The sequence below is a fragment of the Pteropus alecto genome, unplaced genomic scaffold (assembly GCF_000325575.1).
Source record: "Pteropus alecto unplaced genomic scaffold, ASM32557v1 scaffold98, whole genome shotgun sequence".
Taxonomy (NCBI): domain Eukaryota; kingdom Metazoa; phylum Chordata; class Mammalia; order Chiroptera; family Pteropodidae; genus Pteropus; species Pteropus alecto.
Genome location: NW_006443570.1, coordinates 5,544,383 through 5,560,127, shown reverse-complemented (window position 1 = coordinate 5,560,127; position 15,745 = coordinate 5,544,383). Strand labels below are relative to the sequence as shown.

Sequence of the window (15,745 nt, the reverse complement as noted above, 5' to 3'; positions counted from 1 at the left end):
GGACTTCTCAAGAGGCTTCAACCTCCCAGCCATCCTAGACACAGGGTCTAGAACCTCCCTCAGATCTAGAAAGTTCTCAGTAGCCTTTGGTCTATTGGAGCAGGTATAGCAGCAGCAGCAGCAGCAGCAGCAGCAGCAGCAGCAGCAGCAGCAGCAGGATAGCTAGGATGAACACCAGGGAGGAAACTACCATCACCCGCAGAGGCAGAGGCAGGGCTTCAGCCTGTATCTGGCCTGTTTGGGCCCATCTCACCTCCCCAGGTTGGAATTCCACTCCAGAAGTTGGGTAGGAATGACCTGGCTGGGTCTAGTATCAGCTTGACATGCAGGGGAAACTGAAGTGCAGAAAGATTCCTCTTTGCTGCTGTATAAATGGTGGCAGAGATTTGTGAGGGAAAGCAGAGTAGCTTTACCCCATCTCTTCTTTCAGCCCAGGGAAGGAGTGATGTATGCGAGGGAGTTTACAGAGAGACAGACTTAGGGAGGGGAAGGACCTTGTGGCAGCGGCAGACACCCTTAGAAACAGTGGATCTGAGGAGGCAGGGAGGACTCAAGAATCTGAACTCAGACTCCTGTGCCAGCCCCTCTTCCATTCTCACAGACTAGCATCACAGAACTCTGTGCCAACAGGGCAGGGACCTCAGTGATCACAAACCAACCATATACAGCATTCTTCTCAAGTGGCTGGCTCTTATAGATAAAGAAGCTGGGCTTCTGGTCTATGGTGAGGGGCCAAGGGGCATCTGCCCCAACAGTGGGACTTGGGATGGCAGTAGGTACTCAGCAGTAGCCACACCTAAGGCTATGAGGCTGTTTGTTGTCCATGGTGGTCTCTGTATGTGGAGCAGTAGTGGCAGAGGAGTGCCAAGAAAGGACATCAGCACTGAGCAACCTTGGAGACAGCCAGGGCCACAGGACTGGCTCTCTTCCCCACACCTCCCAACCCAGGAACCCTGGCCCAAAGGAGCAACTTCATTCAGAGTCTGAATATCTGTGAGCAGCATTCCAGCTTCTCAGCTTCTGCCCCTGCTTGTCCTGGTCAATAGAACGCCATGACCTAGTGTGTCCCATAGACGGTACTCCCCTCTGCAGGCCTGGCAGCCACGAGGTTCCCTCCTGAACCTTCAGGAGAAGGGTTTGGTGAGAACAGGCTTGGCTTCTGCTAAACCCGACAGCCAGCCAGGGGAGCTCCAACTCTCCCAGATCTCTGTACTTCTCTACTTACAGCCAGACTCTGCCCCTCTCCACTTCCCATTGGCCTAGGTAACTGGGCTCTGAATGCCAATTGGCTGTCCTCTGGTCTGGCTCCCACCTCTAATGGAACCGAGATGCCCATGGTTGCCCTGGAAACTGGGCACACACAGGCCACAAAATACAAAAGCCTCTCCACTCAGGCTCTCCTCTCCTTCCAAAGGAATTATTGTGCAGCTCCAGGGGCCCAGCCTTCCCCAACCAGCCCCTTACTCCTGTCGCACTTCTAGCTTTGTCAAAATCCTGGTCTTGACCCCAAAGGCCCAGCCAGGGGAGGATTTCAAAGAAGCCTTAAAAAGCCCAAGCCCCTAGGCTGAGCTAAGTGTACAGAGGATGGGGATGGAGAAGGAACACTGTCAGCAGAAAAGCTGCATTCAACACTTGCCTCAGTGACCTGGACAGAAGAGGGCCTCCCCCTCCAAGCCTGCCCTCTGAACCCGTCAGGAGTTGTGGAGCCTGCTCCCTGGTCTGCAGTGCTTCTAACTCATGGGGCCAAGATGTGTAGCCAGAGCAGTGGGAGTGGGGCTGGACTTGTAGTTTTCAAGAGACTGCAAATTAGAATCGCTCGGGTGAGGTTTGAACCCATACCATTGTTTCTCCCTCAGACCAATTGAGTTTCCAACTCAGGACTCTCAGGATCATGATCCACTGGGCTAAAAGTGCAAATGCAGTGTTCCCAGCAGGTGACAATGAGTAACTAGGACCTAGTATGACAGGGTAAGAGTGGCAGGAGTTGAACCAGATAGTGCATGTCCTACCCAAATTCAAAAAATAAGACTGAAAACTATTATGCTAGCCTAACAATAGCATAGCCACGGCTGGGTTAAACCTGAAGGCTGGTCTGTCAGTTCTTAACCAGCAGTCTAAATATTCTGATATTTACTGCCTTGGTCTAATATGCTGAACCCAGTTATTAATTTTTCATTTTATTTACCTAAGAGTTGATGTAAAAAACAAAATTCTAGGGGACCAGAGTAGAACTTCTGACAATCACTAAACTAGGAGCCAGAAGAAACAGTCATCTTAGCCCTTGAACCCAAACATGCTTTCCTTGGAGTTTTGTAAGCTCTTTCCTGGGTCCCTGCCCTTTAGAGAGCAGAATACAGTGACAGCGACATGGAGTCCTGCTCCATCTGGAGTCTGCTGCTACCACCTAATAGCTATGACTTTGGGCTCATCATTTCAGCATCCTGATGGGCTAAATGAAGAGAATAAGTGTCTGCCTCAAAGGATTGTGAGGATTAAATGAGATATGTTGCCTGCAGGGTCAGCTCAGTGGCTAAACATCCAATGCTATTGGTGGTCAGGGGTGCCCTCTCCTGGCAGCCAGGAAAACGACATGTGGCAGCCTGGACAGGAACTGAGCCCTTTGTTCTCCAAGCTGAGCTGACCAGGCCAGTGTGACTGGCTGATAAAAGTCTAAGAACCCTTCACCCTTACCACATGAAGTAAGGTGTGAAGGACTGACACTGAGTCCTTGCTGACAATGGCAGGAGAGTCGGAAAAGTGGTTTGAGAAAAGGAGGGAAGCTGGATAACCCTTTCCAACATAGCTCTCCCACGTCCTAGGGCAGAGGCCAGGGACCGAAGCCACCGCTGCTCCTTCCCCTAAAGATACAAGCTCCAAAGGTAACCAGAAGGCCTCGGGATCACCACTGTTATGAGGGTGCTCTGGGACTCAGGGCTGGCGGAAAGCAGAGTGAGGAGGGCTTCTGGGATAGGCCCTTGGGACGCCAAAGGCAGAGCAGCCAACATCTGCCTTGGCACGGCAGCAGGAGAGAAGTGATGGATCAGGACTCTCCTGCTGGCCTACTGGATGGCAACAAGGAAATCTGAGCCTCTCTGGGCCTTTTTACCCCTCAGAAAGATGGAGCTGGATTAGATGGGTTCTTGCATCAACTTCTGATTCTTAAATGTATTCTAAACTGATGCCACTCTGGAATGAGACCTTCACCTCATGGCTGCCAAAGGACCAGCCAAGACTTTTAGGTGATGGCTCCCGACACCCAGGAGGAAAAACACCGGCTCAGCTTAGAGAGATAGAGATATATTTCTTCTGTTGCATATTTCAGACTTCACACTGAGCTTCAGGCACAATGCTGCTCCAGGTTCTTCTGAGAGCCCTGACAGAGTCTTCTTCCCACGCTGCTCATGAGGGCTCGCCCCTCCAGGGTGGGAGCCCAGACCCTGCTTGCAGTTCTGAGTACCTGGGAGACTCTGCATCAGTCTCAGTAGGCCCTGGTGCTCTCCCTTTCCCATCAAGGGGCAGGGTATGCTGGAAAGCCCCAGAGCCAGCCTCACCCCTTCTTCTATAGTCCCCTGGCTACAAGAGGAGAGGCTGTCCCATGAGAGTCCAGCTCTGCAGTGCTCCCCCCAAATCTCCTGTTCTCTGGAACTCAGAGCCTGGCACGGCACTTACAGAGTCTCAGTCATGAGCACCACAGGCCCAGGCTGGGGGATGAGACCCTGGAGAGTAAGGCAGCCCCAGCCTCCTCCAGAGTAATAGCAGATGGGCTTATCAGGCCCCTACTCCCCAGAGCCATGGCCCACTTCCTGGGGCTGCTCTGAGCCCTATTGCACATCTTTTGTTTCCATTTCCTCCCCCCATCGCCCCCTTTTTTTTTTTTTTTAAACAAAACTAGAGGGGAAGGTTTGGAAGAGCAGGACGTGGAAGCTGGAGCCCTTCTCCCCACATTCCTACTACCCTCTGGTCTCCAGCAGAGCCATTAGCAGAAGTAAACACTATGTCCACCTTCCCTGCCATCTGTACGGGTTCTTGATGGCTGACATGGCTGTGCTGCCTGGGCCTCTGGTCCTTGCCTGTGGTGGGGACATCCCTCCATTGTCTGTAAGGTGCAATTCCCCGGGTCTTCCGGAGGTATTGCCTGGGGCCCTGCTACCTGAGTCGCCCGTCTGCTTTGACAGGCCCCAGCTCCGATTTGGGGTCAGGGAACAGAGAACTCCAGCTGGTCTGTCTGCAGAGCTCCAGGGAGGGGCAGGCGGAGGGGCCCATGGTACAAAGTCCAGCCACAGACCAGAAGCTGCTCAGTTCCCCATCTGTCCAGGCCTCAAGTTCAGGGCCTGTGAGCTCCGCATGCTGCCGGGCGGCCTCTTCCGCAAGCTCTGGCTGAGGCAGGTTCAGGATGCCACTCAGGCCCTGGAAACTCTGCTCCATATACTCGTTGTGGGGGGGCCCGGCATGTAGCCAGCTGGCATCATCTAGGGGTACAGAGCAGGCAGTCAGCATACCCTGCCTAACTGATCACATGAAGGCCAGGCCCAGGGCGTCAGGTGTGGGCACCCATTCCTGTCCCAACTCTACCAGTGAGTCACATCTTGCCAAGTGACCTATGATCTTGGGCTAATGCACAGAATTTTCTGTGCCTATAAAATGATTAGTTTTATAAAATCAACACAGTAATCTCTGAATTCCCAATTTGAAGATGAAGCAAAACCCTGGGTTTGAGGCACTTTAGTAAATAAGGTAACTTTCCTGTAATGGTATGGTTTGTGTCCCCCATGCCCATCTCCAGTGGTTCCTAGAGCTTCCAGAAACCTCGTACTCAGACCCGCCAGCTGTGGGGCCCTGCTTGCTTTGCCAGCCTCTCTTCCTGCCAATCCCCTGCATCCTACTTCCCTCCATCCTCAGTTCTCTTCATGCACCAGACACCTGCCAACTTTGTTCTCTCAGCTTAGAATACCCTTCTCTATAAAAATCCAGCTCATTCAAGGCTCAGCTCCAGTACCGGCCTGCTATAAAGCTGGCCTCCATTCTTTCCCGTTCCCTCCATCGGGCTGTGAGTCCTAGGGGAGGAGAGGTGCGGCTGCCTGCTCTGGATTTGCCACAGCCTCCTCCTCATACCCCATCCTCCTCTGGGTCCCACTCGCTCTGACCCACCCTCTCTGTGATAGGATATAACTAGAGGAAGGAAACATTTCTCTACCTACTGAGTACCTATTGCATGCCAGCCTCTTTTACCCACATAACTCGGCCCGAATGTCTCCCAGGGGCTAGTAACTTGTATTAGGCCTACCTTTCAGAGACCTTCAGCCTATGCCTGTGTTCAGAGTCTGCTCCCTCAGCCTCACCCAAGTGGGTGGAGGGCCAGGTGACCCTGCCCACCTGGCCACATAGTGGACTAGGATGGCCAATCAGATTTGCTGTCCCAAGAATGTGGAACTTGGAGACCAAGAGGCCCTCATTAGTCTCTGTTGCACTGAGAGGCCATGTATCATGTATTGGAAAGCCAGAGCCTGAGGCTGACAAAAAGAGAGGACAGGATGAAGGACAAGGTGGCCTGAGAGACTGAGAAAAAGCGCCTGTTTCCCAGTGAGACCTGAGACATTTCCTGGGTTCTGTGGGGCAGAGCCCTCATTCTTCCACTACCTTCTTTTTTATTTGAGCTAGTTTGAATGGATTTGTGTTCGATGCACTCACAAGGTCTCCATTAGTTGTATTACTCCTACTTTATACCTAATAAGACTGAAGCTCAAAAAGGTCATGTAACTTGCCAAGGATAAAAGCCCAAAGTGTCAGTACTATCTTCCAAAGCCAAGTTTGCCTGACTCCAAAGCTTCCCTTTCTCCCATATCACAGTGCAGGGCCCTGGGATGCTAAGGGACAGACGATCAAGTTTCCAACCTTACCCCTTCCCCTACTCTAGTGATAGGGGTCGGCTCAGTTTCTTAGATCACCTACCTGCCTGGCAAATCGCATTCTGTCTGCCTTCTGGCCATCATTTGGGAACCAGATCCTTACCTTTCCTGAGAGGTAGTTTGCGGTTGAAGGTCAAGGGCAGCACGAGGAAGCGGGTCTCACCCAGGGGTTCCCAGAACTGAAGCAGTCGAACAGTCCAGGCCCCTGGCCGCAGGGGCCGGCTCAGTGGGGGCTTATACTGCGTGACCTCAGTTTCCGAGTCTACCACAATATCGTAAGATGTGGCCACCACAAAGGTGGGGTCAATCCACACCACAGTGGCTGTGAGGTTGGGGCCCCGGGCCCAGCGCTGCATAGCCACAGGCTCGTCCAGGGGTCCCAGCAATCCCCCAAAGTTCCGGAAAAGACGCTCCTTGGGGTCCCACTCGGTGCCAACCTGTAGGGAGGAGAGGCAGCTGGGCAGGAGCCTTGAGGGAAAATCCTCTCTAATCTGCTGCTACCTCTAACTCATTGTGTGACCTCGAGTTAGTTTCCTTCTGGGCCTCAGTTTCCCCATGTGCAAAATGAAAGGCTTGGATTAGGATTTCTTTAATATCCCAGCCCTGAGATTAATTCTGGGCTTCCGTTCTGACCTGCTCTGTAGTGGTGGGGGCAGAAAGGCAGAGATGAGTTTAAAGATCCTGCCCAGAGACCATCCCCACATGAAGTCAAGGCCTCTGAGAGGGAGATCAAGAAGACACTCAAAAGCCTAGCCTATGGCCAGAATGGAATGTCCACATCTCTCTATGAGAGAATCCCTGAAGTTTAGAAGATAGGATTGACTTGTAGTGGAACTACAGTCCTCTCCATGGTCACTGCATGTCCTCTGTGCACCCCAAGTGGGAGGTGCTCCTCTACATGTGCATGCAGGGGTGACATAAGGCATGTGCACTGGGCATTGGCAAAGCTGCCATCACTAGGAAAGAAGAGCCCATGAACCCAGTCCTGAAAGGCCTAACCCAGTCCTTGGCCCTCCCTTGTTGACTGTCCCTTCCTTCCCACTACCCTGAGTCTTGCTGGGGGTCAGGAGAAAGCAAGGGGAAGACCTGTCCCACCTCCAAACTCTGGAGCCGGCTGGCCTGGTCACTGTGACTCAACAGCTTCAGGGACCCCTGGGGCATCAGCCACATCTCAAGCGTCTCTGCTGGCCTCTGGGCTGACGGCTGCACCGCCTGCGTCACCAGGTAGCCCTGGAAATGGTCGTCATAGAAATACAGGTGCACGCTGGACGGCAAGCCCCTGGGCTCAAACCTAAGGTTTCAGCAGGGAGAAATGGAGATGCCATCAGCACATCTAACTTGGCCTGGAGTCCCAGGGAGGGGTTCTGAGGAGTCACGTCCCAAAGCACTTCCTTTGCCCCAAATCTCACACCCATAGCACTTATGTGCCTGGCTCTTGCCGTCTTTGTTTTATTTGCATTTTCCCCTGCTTCAGACTCTGGGCTCCCTGGGGGCAGGAGCTGTCTCCTTCTGATTAGCCTCCCCCTAGGACACCACACCCTGAGGGCCTGCAGTATGTCAGAAGGAGGTCTCACCTGCAGAGTGGGATGGCTGACGGGGACGCCGTGGTGGAGGCATGGCGCAAGCTGAGGCGGGCAAAGGCAGTATAAGCGGTGAGCATGACATCACTGAGCCCACTGGGTCCATCGGCTACGTCATAGGTGTTCTCCCAGTAGGCTTTGAGAGCTTGTGTGCCAGGAGGGTAGCTGCCATACAGGTGGAAGTCCAGGATTTCCAGAACCTCCTGGTTCACAGTTGACTCAAACTTCCGGGCAAAGAAAGTAGGTCTGGAGACTTGCTGGAGTGAGAGAGGCAAGGAGGATGGAGGGGTCTGGAGGTCTAAGCACGGCAGGGAAGGGGGATAGGGGTCCCTCCCAGCACTGCCCAGAGATCAGCCTCCAGGGTTTTTATTGCTGCCACTGCAGCCCTAGAGCCTTGAGGACTGCTCCAAGTGAAGGCCCCAGATTCCCTAATTGGCCCACCCTGAATCCTTTCTGACCCTGGTGAAAGGCCGGGGTGAGGCAGCTATTGGGTGGGTCATGAGGAAGCACCTGCAACCGTAGGAAGTCCTGTGGTTTGAAGTCGTTGGGGGAGCAGCCGCACCAGTCCACAATGTGCTTGTATTGGCACTTGCAGCCCAGCTTGCGGTTCCAGTTGGTGACCCGAAGGTTGTTGTCCACGAGGCTCTCGCAGGCGGGGCTATTCTCCAGCACCGTATGGAAGAAGGACTGCAGGTGGCAGGGCAAGGTGGAGGGTGAGCTGTGGGTACCCAACCATGCTCCCTCCCAGGCCTCGGTGAGGGCCTGGGTCACCCACCTCAGCTGGGAGCAGCGTGTATGTGTAGAACTGGCGTAGCTGGGCCACAAGTGGGTCGTCCGTGTACACCACATATTCCACGAAGCTCCGTGTCAGCACGAACCAGTCGGAGCCACCGTCCACCACAATGCCTGCTGGGATCTGCCGCTCACCCAGGCGCCACATGTGCGAGTCGCACTCGTGGAAGAGCCGGTCTAGGCCCTGTTTCTTGATGAACCTGTGGGTGGCAGACAGGCTGAGGGTCATGCAGGGTGGGGTCCAGACTCTCCCATCTGCCTAGGAACCAGCACTCCTCTATCTGTGATTGGCCGGGTCCCTGAGCCCCCTATGTGGGAGAGGTTGTGATGAAACCCCGGGGTCAGGGCCTCCTCCCCAACCCCTCACCTGGAGTTGTCCCTGCCATGAGACTTGAGGAAATTCTTGTCCCGATTCTTGGACAGGAAAGCCACCAGCTCCTCATTGGTCCTAGAGAGGGAATGGGGTGTGGGCAGGGTGTGTGAGGGGCTGCTCAGTCACTGTCCCAGAGCAGACTCTCTCCAGCATACTTCACCTATACTCTTTGGCCTCCTGGCCATGTGCTCTACCCCCATTTGATGCTCTAGGGTGGTGAGCACCTGAGAGGCCCCTGAGGAAGACCACCCCATCCTTCCTCCACCCCTTGCTGTCTGACCCAGCACCTGTGATACACACCTCTGGCTTCTCCCATCTCTTGCCACTCTCAATCCTTACATCATCTTTCACCAACCCCTCCCCTAAAACATGGCTGGGGCCAAGGGACCATGTCTGGGTCCCAGAATGAGGCCTTCGGGAGAGGAAGGAATCTTATCAGGACCCTCCAACCCTGAGTGCCTAGATGGGCCCCCTTTCATCTGGAGGGTTCAGAGCACCATCCCACACCTGGTTGGGTAGTCGGTGGCACTGAGGTTGATGAAGAAGTCCCAGGCCCAGCCAGGCACCTCCAGGAGGTCCCGCATGCTCCGAAGATACATCCTCAGCAGGCTGGCCCCGCCCCAGATGGTGACCATGCGCCAGGGCGTCACTCGCACATTATCATACTGCCGGGCCAGCTCCACCACCTCCCGGTGCAGGTAGTTAGAGCGCTGTGCGGAGGGTGGGGGTGGGGATGAGATACTCATCAGCCGAAGGTGGACCCTCAGCATTACAACCTCCCCACCCTATCCCAAACTCAGGACAGAGTACAAGTGACATGGAATGGAGAGAGCACAAGGCAGAGCCATGTCACCTTGTGTTGGCTGCTCCACCATTCTAGGCCTGTTTCCCTAACTCTAGGCCACCTGAGGTCAGAGAGCCTATCTGTGACCTGGGTCTCTGCTCTGCTCACTCAAACCCCCTTGATCTCTTCCCCCACCCCACAGTACCTTGTCCACATGGATATAAAAGAAGTGCTGCTCATGGTAGACAGCTTTGAGGAGACGCTTCAGCTGGCGGATGGCGCGGCCATGAACCACCAGCATGTAGGCGATTCGTACTGGGGGGCCATCCATGGGCTGCTGGGCTTGGGCCTCGTCCCACTGGATGCCTGGACTTATCTTCCCTGAGTAAAGAAAACAGGTATCGGTGAGGCCCCTCCTTGGGCCACAGGGTGGAGGTCACACGGGAAGAGGGGGCTGCCTGCCTTCGAAAGGAAGAATCCTAGAGTCAGAGCCCAACGCCCCTGGGTCCCAGCTCCGCCTCTGCCACTTAGTGCACTTATCACCAACTAAGCAAGAGAGGTGGCACCTCTAAGCTGTCCTCCACTGAGAAACGGGGGTGGGATCCCTGTCATATCACCTCCTGGAACTGCTATCTCTCCACCCATGCCTGTCTCTTACCAGCCAGCTGGCAATGCCGGGGCACAACCTTGGGCATGAGGCTCCCGGCCTGGTGCAGGCATACCACGTTGGCGATCTCCTCCCGGCACTGCTTGGAGCTGGCCCGGGCCAGTGCAGACAGTGCGTCCTTGCCCACAATCTCGCACTTGGGTGTGAAGCTGCTGTCTGTGGGCTGGGGGGCGCCCTCCACACTCCCTGTGTCACCATGTGGTGGGAAGCCAGCCGCCCCAACCAGTGCCTCTCCGGCTGCCGCCCCACTCAAGTTCTGGCGGCCGGGAGCTTCTGGGGGTGGGGCAGGTGGGACCCTCCGGCTGGCTCTGTGACGGCTGGTTACTGCCCGCACCACCTTGGCCACGGGCATGCCTGGGCTCTCAGCGCGGCCCCGCCAGCGCCCATGCCTTCTGCCAGCACTGCCCCGCCGCCCAGCTGAACTGTCTGTGTCCTTGGAGCCCTCGCCGGGGTCCAGTGGCCTCTGCTTCCTCTGCCTTCCTTTCTGTAAAAGACAGGCAGACACACAGGTCACTGGGACAGTCACTTTCCTACTGCACCTTTAGCTCCCTGCAGGCCTCAGGCCTAGAAGCCTCTGCTATCGTTTACCTACAGAAGTTCTGTTCACATGAGGTCTCTGCACAGACAGCACTTCTGCCGGGAGTGCTCCCCGACCAGCTGGCTGAGCAGCGTCACCCTCCCCCCATGGCACCATCGCACCCACATCCCCACTACTGCACAAATCATAGGGCACTGTGTCTCCTTTGTGATTTGGACTCAGTACCAAGTTTCTTTTCAGCAGATATGAAAATAAATGTTCACATGTATCACAAGAAAAGGGTGCGCAGACCCTGCAGAGGACACGAGGGTGTCCACTTAGCACCCCCACCCTGGCATGACTAGGAAGAGGCCAGGAGGAACTGCAGTCACCTTTCTCTGAGCATGTTCCCTCAGCTGGAAAATACAGAAGTGTTCAAATGGGGTAGGGCATGAGATAAGGCAGCTTGAAAGAGCTGTCTCCCTCGGTGGTCCCCATTCCTTTCTCACCATTCTGCGAACCCCCTCCACAGGCCACTCCCTCCACTCCACAAGTACCACAAGTCCTTTCTGGCCTGGCTTTTCAGCAGCATGACTTACTGAACCCCAACGTCTTCTTGAAGTACCCTCCTCACCTAGTTCCCAGAATGCCCTCCAGGTGTTTCCACTGCCTTGTGGCCATTCATCAGCCTTCTTGGCTAAGCTTTCCTCATCTCCCAAGACGACCCTGGGCCTTTCCTGGTCCTAGCTCAGTCTCTGAACTCCGTCCACGCCCAAGTTTCTCCATCTGGCGTGAATTGCACCCTTGAACCTTCAGGTGTTAAACTGCCTGCCCCCTTGACATCTCCCTTGATAGCCCTCTCAACCCCACAAGTCCAAAAGTGAACTTCTGACCTTCCTCTTCCACCACTCCTACTCCAGTCTTCACCATCTCAGTGAATGGTGACTCGATCTTTCAAGTTGATCAGGTCGAAACTTTTAGGAAGTCATCTTTGACTCTTGTTTTCCTCATACCCCACATCCAATCCATCATCAGGACATCCTGCTGGGGTTACCCTCAAAGTACATTTGGAATCAGATGACTTCTCACTGCCTCCATCACTGCCACTCCTGCCTGACCCCTGTGCCTGGAAGGCTCTCCCCGAGATGTCCATTTTTTTTTGTTTTTTGTTTTTTTGTCCCTACGGCTCATTCTCGTCTCCTTCAATTCTGTGCTCAGATCGCATCTTCTCAGTAAGGCCCACCGCAACACTAAAACTCCAGCCCTCCTTCACCCTTTGCTTTATTTTCCCCACAGCATTTATCGCCTTCTCTCATCCTATAGTGTATTTACATTGTGTTATTCTGGGTCTCTCTCCTTACAAGAATGTAAGCTCCATGAGGACAAGGCTTTAAAAAAAATTTTTTTATAAGGGTTTATTTGAGTCAAAACTGAAGACAACTGCCAGGAAGCAAGATCTCAAATGTTCCAGGTTTTTGTTATTTTGTTCACTGATGTATTCTAAGAGCTCAAGAGTGTCTGGCAATGGTAGACACTCAATAAGTATTGAATGAATGAATGAACAAATGAATGAATGAATGGATGTGAAGCTCTTGGCATAGGCTCCGCATTCAATAAATGCTGACATCCTTATTATTACTACTGGAAGGGGAGTAGAAACCAGTCAAATGTGAAATCAAGTGAGGGTCTAAGGCCCTCAGACACTTTGGACTCTGTTGGGTTGAGTTTTCTCTGCCCCTCACCTCCTTAGGACCTTCTTCTTCTCCCCCATCAGAGCATGGCAGGCACCTCACATGTCAGGCTGACAGCCACCTTAAGGCCAGAGCCCCACCCCTCTACCCTAGCCCTCTGTTCTCCTGAGAGACACCCAATGAGAGCTGGGTGTGTCTAACCCCATCTGAGAAGAGACACCTGCAAGAGGGAAGGCAGGGTAGGAGAGGGCACCTTGGACTAGTCAGCCCCAAGGAGAGATGAATACAGCTCCACTGAGCTGAGTGTATGCCAACCTGGTGATGTCTGACCTGGCCACACAGCAGGCAAAGAAAGACATTCTCAAGCTTAGGTGAGTAGAGGTGGCAGAGGAGCTGTGGGCCTTTGGGGTGGAATCCACTATCAGTGAGTCAGGAAGCTGGTCAGGAGGGCAGGGTCCAGGGCACAGGGCCAGGCTGGCCGCGGTGGGGAACAGGATGTGGGAGGAGATGGCATGTTGGTGCCCTGCACTGCAGCAGGGAGCTGGCTGACCCTGAGAAGGACAATCCCAGAGGAGGCTGGGGGGCCAGGAGGCAGCAGTGAGGAATGGGTGATGTGGGAGGGTCCTTAATGGGCAGCCAATCCTCAGCTCTGCCCCCTCCCAAGCATATTCATATGAGAAGCAGCAGGGCCCCATACTTGTGCCCCTGGAGGAGCTGCCCCCAGTAGTCCCTGAGGTCAGGGTCCCCTCTGATTACTGAGGGTGGGGACTGGCCCTCTGACTTCTGGCCTGGATATATTCTGGCCTCCAATGCACCCTCCTCCCCACCGAGGAGGCATCTGAAGTCCAATGCCACCTCTTGGCTCTACAGCAACTTTTCGGAACCCTCTGAGCTGGGGAGACAGAGAACACAGAACCACACCCCACCTCCTTTGGACTTCTCAGACTGCATTCAACGTAAGTGGTAAGACAGCGTGAAAACTTTGAAAACGATAAAGTGGCTCTCTGGATGTTGATCATCCCTGGTCTCCACTCTAGCCCCCTCCACAGATGGGGCAGAGTGTGCATCTTAAATGCACATCTGATCCCATCACTGTGTGACCCCCTCTGGTGCTCTCTCACTGCACTCAGAATAAAACCCTTGCCCCTCACTGCCCCGGACTAAACCTTGAACCTTCTTCCAAGGAACATACCATAGCCTCCTTTCCGTTCTTTGAAGGCACCCAGCTGAGCTCATTCTCCTCAGGGCCTCCTGCAGGAACTCTGCCCACCTCTTCCCCAGGCTGACTGGCTCCTTCAGCTCACATGCCACTTTCTGCGGAAGCCTTCCCCAACCACCTGATCTAAACCAGCCCCTTGTTATTCTATTGAGTTTCCTTTACTGTCAGTCTCTCCTTGCAGACTGTCTGTCCATGAGGGTTGAGACCTTATTTTATTTATTTCTGTATCCCTAGTATTAGCAAAAGGCCTGGTACCAAGTAGGACTTTCTAAATATTTGTTGAATGAATGACTGAAAGAATGAATTAATTAATCTCTATTCCCAATGCAGAGCGCTAAGATAATAGTTATTTACTGATGGCTTAGCATATGCCAGGAAGTCCTGCAAACACTTCACAGACATCATTTTCATTTAATCTTTACAATCACTGACCAAGAGAGGTGATTGGGGTGCTATTATTATCCCCATTATGCAGGGAGGAGATACTGAGGAGTACATGGGAAGAAGTTAAGTGATTTGTCAGTGGTCACAGTGCTACTGAGTAGCAGTACTGGAATAGGACATGATGGTGAAGTGGAGTCGTCCACCTTCAGCGCTCACCTTCCTAAGCACTGTTATGCTGCCTGGCAACCCTAAGGTCTGATGGAGTGGCTGCTGAGGGGGTCCAAGCACTGAAGGCTGCTTGTACTGCACAATCTTTAGGTCATCAAGAATCACTTTCCATTCCAGTCCATGGATTTTCCAACCATTAGGATGGGATTCCAACCACCCTACTGCCCCAGTTCTCCACCCCATGCTATGGGCAGGGCAGCAGGGACCTTGAGGCCTGGACAAAAGTCAGTCCATCCAGAGACGAAGCCACACAGCAGATAGGGCCATTTGTTTCTCAGAAGCCTCGCTCCTCCCCAGAGGTCACCAGCCTCTGCTCACATACTCCAGGGTCAGAGGGCTCCCTAACTGTCCTGGTGGCCCATTCCATCTTAGAATGTCTCATCTGCCCGAAGAGTCTTCTTACACCGAGCCCAGAACACTCCCTTCCTCCTTCTTAGTGGTCCACACAGAACAAGCTCACTCCCTTCAGATGACACAGAGCCAGCCTCCCACAACCCCACCCCCAGCTCCTCGAGGAGTTATGGTCTCACGTGACTATGTTCCAGCTCCCCGCACCATCCCAACCTCTTGGTTCTCCCAAAAAAGGCAAATGTAGCTTTTCTGCCAGTCTCCACACCAGGCCTTCCAGACTGCCCGGATGCAAGCAGGAAAGGAAAGTAGACATCAGGGTTCCCTCGACTTTCACCCTGCTAGGTGGAGAGGCCCAAGAGGACATGGCAAGCAGAGCATCTGACTAAGAGCCCTAGAGGCATCGGAACTCATGGTGGTGGGGCGGCCACAGGAAAGCCCCTGCCCTCTGGCCAACAGCTTAGGGCCAGGGTTTGGCCTACCCTTCCCCACCTTCCAGGATGGTCCCAGACCCCAATGGACTCTTTCTGACCACACTGGGGAAGACATATCAGGGCCTCCAGCTGAAACCAAAGTCGGCCAAGAGTGACTGAGACCCTTGGGGCAGGCACCTGGAGACTAAGCAGGATGAGGGTCTGCTCCAGGACCTGGGGCTCTGCTAAACCAGCTGCTGCTGTCCCCATTCCCTTGGACCCAGAGGGGGCCCCTTCCTCAATTCCCTAATGTCCTGAGGCCAACTCGCCAGTTCATTTCCTCCTGCCATCTCCTCCTGAAGACCCGTACAGGTTCTTCAGACACCTGGCGTGGATTGGCTAAAAAAGCCACGCCTCGAGGACACTTCAGGTTTTTCCCTCAGGGTCACTCCCTGTTCCCTCAGTTGCTGGACTGTGTTCTACCCGGGGCACCACTCCCTCACCAGCTGCTGCCCGTGAGGCGCAGCTGAACGTGGTGCCTGGGGTCCCTCGGCCTCACTCCTCTGCCCAAGGCGCGCATACCCCCGCCCCCTCCCAACTTCAGAAAGTTTGGCCTGGGGCTCCCCACCCCGCGGCAGGCTCAGGCCCAGCCCCGCCTCCTGGCCTCGCTCCCGGAGCCTGACCTTCATTGCTCCCTGAGCCGGAGACCACCCACCAAGACTCGCTTCTCCCGCTCCAGCCCCCTACTAGCCCGCGGCTCCGGCCTCAGGGTCACGCACTGGCCCCGCGTGCAGCCCCCGGGCTCGCCTAGGAAGGGGCGCCACGCGTCGGGGGCCCTGCTTC

General features: G+C 54.4%; 1 protein-coding gene across 4 annotated transcripts in view; it reads right to left on the bottom strand.

Annotated features, from left to right (window-relative positions):
- XYLT2 (xylosyltransferase 2) overlaps positions 1–11,031 on the bottom strand; it is a 14,039-nt gene extending 3,008 nt beyond the window's left edge. For 2 of the 4 annotated variants that reach the window (XM_025041811.1, XM_025041810.1), the window contains exons 1-9: positions 10,094–11,031; positions 9,641–9,816; positions 9,159–9,361; positions 8,646–8,726; positions 8,262–8,478; positions 7,997–8,173; positions 7,481–7,743; positions 7,002–7,197; positions 6,010–6,343 (exon numbers count right to left, since the gene is read on the bottom strand). In XM_025041811.1, the coding sequence (XP_024897579.1) occupies positions 6,010–6,343; positions 7,002–7,197; positions 7,481–7,743; positions 7,997–8,173; positions 8,262–8,478; positions 8,646–8,726; positions 9,159–9,361; positions 9,641–9,816; positions 10,094–10,454 (2,008 nt within the window). In that variant the 5' untranslated portion in view covers positions 10,455–11,031. Of the gene's footprint in view, positions 1–3,281; positions 4,470–6,009; positions 6,344–7,001; positions 7,198–7,480; positions 7,744–7,996; positions 8,174–8,261; positions 8,479–8,645; positions 8,727–9,158; positions 9,362–9,640; positions 9,817–10,093 lie in introns of those variants that run through there. The other 2 variants (XM_025041809.1, XM_025041812.1) reach the window with 2 other exon arrangements.
- Between the last annotated feature and the right edge of the window lie 4,714 nt (positions 11,032–15,745).